The sequence below is a fragment of the Scyliorhinus canicula genome, chromosome 1 (assembly GCF_902713615.1).
Source record: "Scyliorhinus canicula chromosome 1, sScyCan1.1, whole genome shotgun sequence".
NCBI classification, from domain to species: domain Eukaryota; kingdom Metazoa; phylum Chordata; class Chondrichthyes; order Carcharhiniformes; family Scyliorhinidae; genus Scyliorhinus; species Scyliorhinus canicula.
In genome coordinates, this window is record NC_052146.1 from 290,966,897 (window position 1) to 290,979,792 (window position 12,896).

Below are 12,896 nucleotides of genomic sequence, written 5' to 3' on the forward strand. Positions count from 1 at the left end.
GCCTTCTTCTGCACTGTAAATTCTATGGTAAATTCTATGATTCCACCAACATCTCCATAGATCCAATCAAGGTTCAAATCTCCCTCTCCCCACCATCCTGCTTCTCTCATCAGTCACAGCAACAGTTACCATATTGCGGAAATTTGTGAAGGAAACCAGGATTAAATCTCACACCGCATAGTTGGGGTAGAATTTTATGGGGAGAGGTCTGAATTGGCTGGCAACTCTCGCAGCTCCAGAACCTGGCAGTGGCTGCTGCCGGGAAGGCAAGCAGTCCCGCACCTGAAAAGGATTCCAGAGAGAGGCAGGCCCGGGGTCAGGGAGGGCAGAGAGGAGGAGGGGATGGCGGTTTTGGAGGCCCGGCTGGGGGAGGGCAATCACCTTGGTGGGTGCCCCTGATGCGCAGAGGCCTCCTCTGAAGGACGTACATCCAGCATCCCCCCCCCCCCCACACCCTCCCCCACATTCTTTCCACATTTTAAGCAGTTTCCTCAAAAATAATGACTTGCTCACACCAAACGCATTTCAAAAAGAAAATCTAGAGTACCCAAATCATTTTTTCCAATTAAAGAGCAGTTTAGCGTGGCCAATCCACCTACCCTGCACATCTTTGGGTTGTGAGGGCGAAACCCACACAAACACGGGGAGGATGTGCAAAGGGCCGGGAACAAACTTGGGACCTCGGCGCTATGAGGCAGCAGTGATAACCACTGCGCCACCATGCTGCCTGCTCACATCTAACATATGGTGGCATGGACAGCACATTATTCCGGTTTATTCGCTTGGTAACATGCCTAACTGACCGTCAATTGATTATTTTAAAATGGCAGGAAGGCTGCCAATTTTCGCATATGGCCACTCCTTGTATTTTACATGATCCCCACCAAAAACATGGCAGACAAGGGGCCCCAAAATCCTGCTCTTGCAAATTAAAGTGTTTTAACATGAAAGCAATTTGTCAACTGAATTGGAAACTTTAATTCTTTTTTGAGACAAGTATTTGAAGTTTTCCTGCTTGAGGAACTCCATCAGAATTATGTTTGCATAGTTATGGTCTAGTGAGAAGTTACGGGAGACCAAGGTTGACCAGTAACAGTTACAATTACCAGTTTATGGACCACTTGAATAGCCAGATTCTTCAGGTGAAATATCTACTCACCGTCAACTTTCAGTTTTGTAGCATCTTGGGATCCATACTGGAATTTATTCATTGGGATTCTCAGACCAACGTTGCGAGTTTTCAATTCCTGCAGCTTCTCGAATACTTTCTCACCCTAGTAAATGTCATTCATAGACAAAAGAAAAACACAGGTTTTCCAAGCGTTAAAGAAGCATTTCAGTCTCATTTCACGTTCAATTTTGGCACGCTGCAATTTTCCAGCATTTACCACATTTTCCTCCCTTTGAGGTAAGTTTTCAGGTTGACAGCTTCCTACTTGTGGGCAGCCTCTTGTCCATCAAACTGGCCAGGTGCACCTGGCTTCCCACTGATTACATTGGTGCTTTACAAAATCCAATAATGCCCCCTAGCAGAACAGTTCACTGTCTGCGCTAAGCTCACTCACGCAAAGGTACAATAGGTTAACTTTATTGCTGATTCTCGCAAACAGTCTATAAAGGTGGTCTTTCTTGATGCAGCCTGTGAAAGACAAGATGATCTTTTTGACCAGAAGCTTACTGGTCATACGTAGGTGTGGGCCTCCTACATGTGGATTTGTGAGCTAACCTCCCCCCCATCGCCCCCACTGCATCAGCAACCCAACCCCCCCCCCCTCCCCCCCACCGCCCCCACTGCATCAGCAACCCAACCCTCCCCCCCACCGCCCCCACTGCATCAGCAACCCAACCCTCCCCCCCACCGCCCCCACTGCATCAGCAACCCAACCCCCCCCCTCCCCCCCCACCGCCCCCATGAAGTTGCGCAAAAGGACCATTTCTTGCCGACCACCATCAAGGCACTGCAGAAATAAAACCACAAATGCTTTACTCCATCAATCTGACGGTTTAAAGTACTGAAAATATCGTCATTGAAACCCACATTAACGAATGTCACATCGGTAATTGTATAAATTTATTATGTAAAGGTTTTTTAAATTATAGGTACATTAACTCCATTGCACATATTCCAAACCCGTGATCTATCACCGCAGTAGAACGTGGGCAGTAGACCCAGGGGAACACTTTACGAGTCACACACAGCTTGCTCACTTGGAAATATATCGCCATCCCTTCAGTCACTGGATCAGAATGGTGGAACTCCCACCCTAACAACATTGTGGGCACCTCTTCATCACACAGGTTGCTGTAGCTCAAGAAGGCGGCTCCCCACACTTATGTTTCAAAACTCTGCATGATCTTGCAAACTTGATTTTGATTTTTAATCTCTGTGTGTAATAGTTTCCAAAGAGGAACATAGAAACAGGAGTTGGCCATTTAGCTAACTGCATTGTGGGTGTTCCGACAAGACACTCAGGGCTGGATTCTTCCGCCCCGTCCGCCGTTGGAACACCACGGGCGAGCCGCGGCCAATGGAGAAGTCCATTGACCTTGGGCGGGATTCTCCAGTCGGAAGGCAGGCGTGGCCGGAGAATCCCACCCTAAGGCTGCAGCAGTTCAAGGCAGCAGCTCACCACCATTTTCTCAAGGGCACTTGGGGATGGACAGTAAATGCTGGTGGTCCAGCCAACAACGGCCACATCCCATGACCGCAATAAATAATTTTTTAAAAGCCCCTTGAGCCTGGTTCAACATTTAATGAGATCAGTATGAGGGTTGATCTATAATCGAACTTCATATCCTCTACATGAAGTGAGTGTGGAAATACCTTGTTCTCGAACCCTGTAGGAATATTACAGTGGGATCATTGGTAACTCGAGTCAATTCACTCTACAAGGTAGGAAGTTAAGGGTGCATATTTCAGATTGGGGTGAGCATGCTCACTGAGCTTCACTCAGCAGAGGTATTGTGAGGGTGTTCAACTACAAAACAGTATAAAAGGAGCCCAGCCTGTTAAATCGATAGAAGACAGCTGATATGGTATTTAACGTGTCATGATTAATTGACCCTCACAGTCATGTTTCACAGAAAAAGGAAGTGTACAGCCACTTGCAACAATTATTCTGACCCACATAAGATGGAAATATTGTTCTGTTACAGAGCTACGAGGAGATATGCATCAACCTGTCCCTTCCTTCCATTACCTGATGCTACCCGATTTCCCGAGCAGTTAACATGAACAAGTCAATGTCCTTGCAGGGAGAACATCAATTTTCCACATCATTACTTTCATGGCATTTCATAGTATTTACAGTGCAGAATGAGGTCATTCGGCCCATCGAGTCTGCACCAGCCCTTGGAAAGAACGCCTTACCCAAGCCCACACCTCCACCCTATCCCCATAACCCAGTAATCCCAATTTTGGACACTAAAGACAATTTAACATGGCCAATCCTCCTAACCTGCACATATTTGGACTGTGGGAGGAAACCAGAGCACCCGGAGGAAACCCACGCAGACACAGGGAGAACGTGCAGCGACAGAGACCCAAGCCGGGAGTCGAACCTGGGACTCTGGAGCTGTGAAACAATTCTGCTAAGCACTATGCTACCGTGCTGCCCAGACACTTGTGAGCCTCTGCCTCAGACGATCACGGGTTCAAGCCTCATTATCGAGACTTTTTTTTGATTTTGGAGTGCCCAATTATTTATTCTACAATTAAGGGGCAATTTAGCGTGGCCAATCCACCTACCCTGCGCATCTTTGGGTTGTGGGGGTGAAAACCACGCAGACATGGGGAGAATGTGCAAACTTCACACGGACAGTGACCCAGAGCTGGGATTCGAACCCGGGTCCTCGGAGCTGCAGTCCCAGTGCTAACCACTGTGCCACATGCCGCCCTTCATTATCGAGGCTTGAGCACATAATGTCGGCTGGCATTTCATTGCGGTACTGGAGAGGTGGTGCACCGTCAGATGAGACGAGATGCCCTTTGAGTCTTGTATTGCAATTGCTGCATTTAATTTCTAGCCCAAAGGATTAAAATTGGAGTTGAAGGCAAACATACCAATTTTTGAGGGGCACATTTGATCCCAAAGTAGTGTTTGTATGTCTCCAACAGGTGAAAAGTATCTGTGAAGGTCAGAGTTTAGCCGCATTGCTGCCAAGACTCATTTATTCTAGCGGAATGAGATTTTTTTTTTTACATAGAATTTACAGTGCAGAAGGAGGCCATTCGGCCCATCGAGTCTGCACCGGCTCTTGGAAAGAGCATCCTACCCAAGGTCAACACCTCCACCCTATCCCCATAACCCAGTAACCCCACCCAACACTAAGGGCAATTTTGGACACTAAGGGCAATTTAGCATGGCCAATCCACCTAACCTGCACACCTTTGGACTGTGGGAGGAAACCGGAGCACCCGGAGGAAACCCACGCACACACGGGGAGGATGTGCAGACTCCACACAGACAGCGACCCAGCCGGGAATCGAACCTGGGACCCTGGAGCTGTGAAGCGATTGTGCTATCCACAATGCTACCGTGCTGCCACAATCATTTTATTTGCAGCTTTTCTTTAAAATGTCACGTTTTAATATCGCAGCAACACTAACCTCATAGAAGTCACACTTTGCAGATCAATATTCCATTTTATGCTAAAAAAAAAAAGTACCGCCTTCCACAAGCCTTTGCCGACTTAGTTGTGCCACTTACCCAGCGGGTTAGTGAATGGTTTGGGCCCAGATTACCATTTCTCAGTTCCCAGTTGGAAGAGACAATATCAACGCTGTGCAATGCCACATCCAGCAAGTCGGTCCAGCCCTGGAACAAGGAGGTGCGCTTAGTCGCGTTCTCCGTATCATCCAGCCCTTCTGGAATGTTTTCAACAAGCTGGACCCTGAAGGGAAATACAGAATTGCTTCAGGATCTCCTTACAAGGAACGATTAACAAACATTCTTACCTCCCATTTGGCTGGACAAAATACAGTTCAACACATTCCCAAGTACATTTTCGACTATGTATAAATATCGTTAGAATTGGGTGCCTTTAATTTTAATTACCTTTAATGTTTGAATCAGCTTACACTGAGCCACACACATTGGGATCTGATAAAATATATTTGCCACTTAAATCACTGACCGTCATATGCTGAGTAAAAATGGCACGTATCGAGCAGAACAATTCTCTCATCAAAAGACAAGCACTGAAATATAAACAAGAAAACGTCTATTTCCATTTATAAAATAATAATAATTTTTTTTTTGCAATTAAGGGGCAATTTAGCATGGCCATTCTACCTACCTTGCACATCTTTGGGCTGTGGGGGTGAAACCCACACAGACATGGGGAGAATGTGCAAACTGCACACGGACAGTGACCCAGGGCCGGGATTCGAACCCAGGTCCTCAACGCCGTAGGCGTTGCCCCTGCTGCCCCAATAAAATAATAATAATAATTGCTTATTGTCAATGAAGTTACTGTGAAAAGCCCCTCGCTGCCACATTCCAGCGTCTGTTCGGGGAGGCTGGTACGGGAATTGAACCCGCTCTACTGGCCTTGTTCTGCATTACAAGCCAGCTGTTTAGCCCACTGTGTCAAAGAGCGAGTGAATTTAACCGGTGGAAAAGTAAGCAGCAGGGTTGTTTTAGAATTTCTCAACTTACTTACCCGTGGTACAATGGACAAGTTCCTGTTTTAAACCTGCTCTTCTGAACTGGTGGACTGGACACCCGCTCAAAGCTGGCTTAACGTACACATGTCACGACCTGATGTTGTCATCACCCCATCGCAGATTTAGCCAATGGTCTGATCGGGAAGTGGCAATGGCTTTCCCACTCAGATCAACCCAGCAAGGTGGTGGGTGGAAGGTACAAGATGCCCAAATGAGGCATTTTTACTTTGTTCCTAAGGATTACCCGGCTGCTTTCCATGGTTTGCTTTCCGGACAGAACATTCCATCCTAAGAGCCTTTTTTTTTTGGCAGGAGTTCTCCTGTTTGGCCATTTGGAAGGAAAGCAGGATTTCCCCAGTGTGCGGGCCAATAATGTTATCAATATCATGAAAGAGGAGACGATCTGGTTAAGATCACATTACTGTTTGCAGAACCCTGCTGTGCACAAATTGGCTGGCATGTTTCCTACAGTCAGGATAATAAAGGTAGTTTTAAGGGATTTATATTCGAATTGGTAAACATTAGAAATAAGGTATAGTTTTAAGTGGGTTTAATTTAATGGTTCTGTGCCTGAAAGGGTCAAACTTATAGTTAGATTCATGCTGTACAAAGATGCTTGTATGTGTGTGGGTTGGTTTCAATTCCAATTGTGATTCTATTGTGCTTAGAGAGGGCTACGGTGTGAACAGCAAATAAACCAGCAGTGGTTGCTGAGCAACTAGGGCCTTGTAAGGTTTAGTTTAACTAATTTGATTGCAGTTGGAGACAGGACACTGGGGAGTGAACAGCTCTCAACTCTGCTGGGAGAAGTTGGACAGACCAAAAGGATTTGCAAAGATGCAAGCTTCCTAAGGAACAAGATACAACCAGTTAACCAGGGAATTGGGACAGAAACAATTTCTTAAGACACCTGAAGAGGATGGAGACCAAGGTATTGTTCAGAAGAATTCAAGGAAGATTAAACAAAGTGTTCAAGTTAAAGAGATAATTGCAGTAACTAGGTTTAAAGTGAGACAGCAGGCTTCAGAGAGAAACAGAACATTTTAATGTCATTTTAACACAGTCAAGGAATTAACATTTAAAGCAATGTGAACAGTTTGAACATCAGTGATGACAAAGAAATCCTAAAGGATAGGTGTAAAATCTTGGACTGGATTCACTGTTAAAAGTGGAGTGTAAACTCTGTTTGAAAGAGTCATTTATAAAACCTGAACTGCATTTCAGAATGCAAACCACTAAGGAAAAACATTATTGTGAGAGAAGATTTTAAAGCGGGTTTTTGGGAGATGAGTTTGGAAACTCTCATGTGACAATCTTCTTAAGGGATTCTGAGAAGAAAACCAAAGATACTAATTTCAGTTCAAAGTGTATTTGACCACAGCCAATCTGTATGCTTCAAAGGGAGTGTATGTTATTGAGACCATTGTACCTTAAGAATTACTTTGTAATCCCCGTCAATCTTAAAATCTGTATGTATTTGTTAAAGTAAGAAAGTGTAAAAAGTGTTGTATAATATCCCTACTTTTCATGTTTAATAAATGTTTTTTCCTTGTTGTTAAAACTAATTAGCAGTCCTTTGACTCTGCTCCTCCACGTTTTATTAAAAAAAAAGGTAAAAGTTAGTCTTTTGAGCCAGCATTCCATTCATGGATTTTCCCTTCCAGTTATAATATGAATTGGGATCATAACACTACATTACAACAGTGGTAATTCCCACCTGCCACACACCATTATCTTGGACTGAAATCAAGGTTTGGGTGGCACGGTAGCACAGTGGTTAGCACAGTTGCTTCACAGCTCCAGGGTCCCAGGTTCGATTCCCGGCTGGTGTCACTGTGTGGAGTCTGCACGTTCTCCCTGTGTCTGCGTGGGTTTCCTCCGGGTGCTCCGGTTTCCTCCCACAGTCCAAAGATATGCAGGTTAGGTGGATTGGCCATGCTAAATTGCCCTTAGTGACCAAAAGAAAGGTTAGGTGCGATTACTGGGTTACGGGAATAGGGTGGAGGGGTGCGCTTTGGTATTGTGCTCTTTCCAAGAGCAATTATCCAAACAGGAATAAAGTGTGGCCTGTGAAGTCATTTGCAATCTGAGGCTACGGGCTCACCCATCCCTTCCGACTTCTGTACACCGTTGAAGAACAAGAAATACTTAATTGGCTGCCAAGAGCCCTGGGGCATCTGAAGGACGTGAAAGGTACTACAGAAATGCCCGTCTTTCTGTTTTCAGACGTCCTCCGCGGTAATCTCGCTACTTCGAGGGTGCCCCACACGGAAGCAGCATGGCAGTCGGACCCTACGCTCACCAACCCAGGAGGCAATCAGCTGTTTGGGGGCGGGGGCGGGGAGTGTTAAAGTTGCTCGTGTTTCACTTCTGGAGCTGTAGATAAGTTTCCATCTCTAACCCCTGCTTGCCCACCCAAAACAAGCCCCTGCGATAAAATTGGGGCAGAGATCTTTGGATATGTTTTTAAAAACAATGCCAAAATGGAGTGGATTGCTTGTTCTTTAACAGTGTCGTTGCAAGGGATGGGTGAAGCCGTAGCCTCAGCCCTTTCACAGGCTACACTTTATTCCCGTTTCGATAATTGCATTATACACGTACATTGCCAACCTACAAATCAAATCTGACAAGTGCTACAGTCAGATTCATTAGCACTGTTCACTCAGCAGCAGTATTCACTGAATAAGGAAGAGTTGTTTGACATGAGCGTGAGTCTGCTAGAGCAACCAGTTTACAGATATGAACCTTGATTTGAGTCCAAGATAAGGGGGTGGGGCAGGTGGGACTTCTCGTGACAGAATTACCATTATTCTCAGTCACCTCTTTGCAGTCAGCTCCATCGGAATATTTTAGGCAGGCTCACAGAGAAAGAGGAGAAACTGCTCAAATTACCAGCTACCTCCAAAAGCAATAAAAACAGAAAATACTGGAACTATTTAGCAGAATCTGTGGTGACAGAAAGAGCTGATGCTTCAGATGGATGACATTTCATCAGAACTGGTAGAAGTCAGAGATATAATTGAGTTTTGAGCAAGTGTGAATCCTGGTGCTTTTTATTGTCTGGTGTACTGGCCTAGGTTCATAGAATTTACAGTGCAGAAGGAGGCCATTGGGTCCATCGGGTCTGCACAGGCCCTTGGAAAGAGCACCCTACCCAAGCCCACACCTCCATCCTATCCCCATAACCCAGTAACCCCACCCAACCTGTTTCTTTGGACACTAAGGGCAATTTAGCTTGGCCAGTTCACCTAACCTGCACATCTTTGGACTGTGGGAGGAAACCGGAGCACCCGGAGGAAACTCATGCAGACACGGGGAGAACATGCAGACTCTGCACAGACAGAAATTGAACCTGGGACCCTGGAGCTGTGAAGCAACTGTGCTAACCACTATGCTACCGTGCTGCCCAGCCTCCACCTGGCAGAGACTGAATGCCAATTTTCTGACACCCTCCTACTACTCCTTTGACCGTGACCCCACCATCGAACGGCAAGCCTCTGTTTCTAGGAATGTCCAACCCCTTAATCCTTTCCATCAAAATGCTATTTTTGACTCCGTTTGTCTCGTCTCTTCCCACCTACATCCATGACTCTTCTGATGCCCTCGTTTAAAACTTTAAAAGTTCAGGATTCCCGGCCCTAACCATCTCCTTGTCAACTAGGAAATCCAATCCCTCTAAACCTCCAGCCGCACCAGAATGGCCTGAGAGCACTCCGCTTCCTCTGCTTCTTCCTTGAGCGGAGACCCAACCACTCTCCATCCACTACCACCTGGCTAACTTGTAATTCCTCAATTTCATTCAATACTGCTGACTAAAATGTATCGTTGTGGGTACCCATACGGGGCCTACCTATGGTCTACACTGATGACTATATCAATGCCGTTTCCTGCTCTCATCCTGACCTGGAAAACACCATTGACTTTGCTTCCAATTTCCACCCTTCTCTCAACGTCACATGATCCATGCTTTCCTGTTCCGTTCCTGTGTTTCCATTACTGACAATAGGCTGTCAACCAATATTCACTATAAGCCTACTGATTTCCACAGTTGCCATGACTACACTTCTTCACACCCCATTTTCTGTAAGAGTCCCATTCCATTCTCCCAGTTTCTCCATCTCCATTACATCGGTCTGCCAACACAACCATCCATAAAATATTTCCAATATGTCTTCCTTTTTCCTCAACCAAGGATTTCACGTCATGATGGTAGGCAAGGACCATGGCCAACCAATTTGTGCCCTTCTGCTCTCCCCCTGCCACCCCTCCTCTCCTCACCTTCCACCTCACCAGCCTTCGCAAGCAGCAGTTTATCCTCTGACATTTCAGCTACCTCCAGCTTGATGCCACTATCAAACAAATCTTCCCCTCCCCTCTTCCAGCATTCCAAAGGGTTCATTCCCAGCACGGCCCCCCTCACAGACCTCGTCACATTTTCTGCCCGACCTGCTGAGCCTTTCACATTTCCAGCCTCTGAAGAATTTTTGCTCTGTTCCAGAATCAGCAGCGTTGTGTTGCAGGTGAAAGCTCAAACAGAATGGCAGCAAGGATAATGTTAGCATGCAGATCCTTAAACCTTCAGAACCTAAGAGATAAAGATTCTTCTGGCCCAACTCAGGATGAGGATTGACACCTTTTGGACATCTAGGACACAGTAGATCAACCAATGTGATAGTCCGGGCCCCTCTGGAGAGAGTTTGCTGTTTGATGCTCTTTCCAGTAACAGTAGTCAGGCTGAACACAGAGTCTTCCATTAACAAGACCAGGGAACAGAACCAGAGTAACGGCATACCTGAAGGAAATAGTTAACAGCACCATTTACCAAATAAATGGCACAAGCAAGCACACCACAAAGTGTTGGTTGTCAATGTGTTGCCCAAATTCTGATCCATGGAAAGTCCCTTAAGTAACATCAACCTCTTTCCTTGGAATCTATGTACATACCCGCATAGGGGCTGGTTTAGCTCACTAGGCTAAATCGCTGGCTTTTAAAGCAGACCAAGCAGGCCAGCAGCACGGTTCGATTTCCGTACCAGCCTCCCCGGACAGGCGCCGAAATGTGGCGACTAGGGGCTTTTCACAGTAACTTCGTTGAAGCCTACTCATGACAATAAAGCGATTTTCATTTTCATTCATTCCAATTTGAGGAAGATTTGCAGGACCTCTCTTCAAACAGTATCTATTCTCAGACTTTGATTCTGTTACAATCCCACAGAGGCCCATTAAAGTGAACAAGTTCCCTTTGAACAGATAATTGCAATTGATTTTGAGGATGGCAATAAAGAGCTATGCCAAATGCCAACCTGGACAGCAGTCACAATATCGCTGAGAACTTGCCAAATTACACAACCTGGCCTTCTTTTACCTAGAATATCAAAAGGTAGTAGAGTGTGTAATTTTCTTCCACAAATCCTGCATTGTTGGGATTCTATGATTCGATGAAAGTAGCACATGCTAGCTCCATGAATAAATTTCAATTTGAGACTGGTAGATTTTTAATCGGGTATGTTACAATCCCCACAGTGATCCATCAACCACGAGAACCAAATTTACCAAACAATCCGCAAATGAAAAGATTGCATTTTTGTAACTTTTGCCTGCACACAGATCGGAATCAATGTAAATTAAATATAAATTAACAGGCAAATCACAGAAGGTACAAACTACAAATTACGCCTGCAATAACAGATACACCAAAGATAGACCCCATGGATTTTATCAGCAGCCCTCCTGCCCGTATGGCACCATTTTCAGCCACAGAGTTCTTCTGAGCTCAGATCATTCTTGTGAAAAATTCCAGTCCCTTTCATCCCAGGACTTGGCAGATTCTCTGACAGCAACAACCTCTTGTGTGGACAGGGTTGCATCTGTGCACCCCTCTACACAATGGCACACTCCTCTCCGGAACCTTCTCAGCTCTCGTTGGTTATGTTAGCATGGCTCAACCTGAACCGTATTTTCATAGAATCATCATAGAATTTACAGTGCAGAAGGAGGTCATTCGGCCCATCGAGTCTGCACCAGTTCTTGGAAAGAGCACCCTACTTAAGCACACGCTTCCACCCTATCCCCGTAACCCAGCAACCCCACCTAACCTTTATTATGGACACTAAAGGCAATTTATCATGGCCAATCCACCTAACCTGCACATCTTTGGACTGATCACATGGACCAGTATTTCTTATTATCCAAAAATTATAACTGATCCTTTTGCAATTGATACAAACCCTTATCAAACATTTTTTTAAAACAATTACATGTTCCCCAAACATTTTAAAGTAATGACAAACTTTCCTTACTGTTTCTACTTCCAGGTCAAAGGCTGTCACAGATGTAACAGGATTTGGAATGAAGGCAAGTGGATGGGATTAGGATGCAAATCAGCCTCTGATTAAATGGTGCACCAACTTGAGGGGCTGAATGGTCTACTCTTTTTCCCATATCTTTGTTTCAGCTTGCTTACCAAGTGTTCCACAACAGTGGGAAAGAAGGGGTTCAAAACTGGAATATTGCTGAAAAGAGAGACATGTTGTCGAAGCTGTTCATCTTACACTCATCAGGCCAAACACAAGAATGCTAAATTTCAAACTCTCACTACAATTTATACCGGAGGAGAAAAGGGTGCTAGAGGGTTGGCAAGTTCGGCCCCTTTCGCAGCAAGACCACACCCCCAATAGTCCACTGAAAGAATCTCCGCTGCCCCCCACAATATTCCCAACCCTCTTTGACCGGCCTGGCAAACCCGTCCCACTCAGCTCTCACCGGGAGCCTCCATTGACGATACTGGTCAGTGGTCCTCCAGGTGACGCTGCTGGGACTGAAGAGCTGCTGGCCCTCTGATTGGCCAGCGGCTCTTACAGTTGGGCTCTTTGCCTTTAAAGGCATGCAAGTTGCGGCGACAGGGAGTAGGTAACCTGCCGAGGAACATTCAGTCCCATCAGGGTTCCCAGAAATGGCTGTGGCAGGGTTGGTCATTGCCCAATGCCGTGGCCATTAAATTCAGCCCCATGTATTTCCATTTATCATGACCCATCCTTTCATAATATCAAGCACCCTATTGTATTCGTACCACTGAAGTTAAGTATTCTGGAATGTCTGGTTGGTACTACACACATAGAACATACAGTGCAGAAGGAGGCCATTCGGCCCATCGAGTCTGCACCGGCCCACTTAAGCCCTCACTTCCACCCTTTCCCTATAACCCAATAACTCCTCCTAACCTTTTTGG

The 12,896-nt window shown here is 45.7% G+C and overlaps 1 protein-coding gene across 2 annotated transcripts in view; it reads right to left on the bottom strand.

Annotated features, from left to right (window-relative positions):
* Window positions 1–12,896, bottom strand: part of pld5 (phospholipase D family member 5) — a 216,564-nt gene that overhangs the window by 164,653 nt on the left and 39,015 nt on the right. For both annotated transcript variants that reach the window (XM_038815060.1, XM_038815051.1), the window contains exons 3-4: window positions 4,710–4,893; window positions 1,160–1,274 (exon numbers count right to left, since the gene is read on the bottom strand). In XM_038815060.1, coding sequence (XP_038670988.1) covers window positions 1,160–1,274; window positions 4,710–4,893 — 299 coding nt within the window. The remainder of the gene's footprint in view (window positions 1–1,159; window positions 1,275–4,709; window positions 4,894–12,896) is intronic.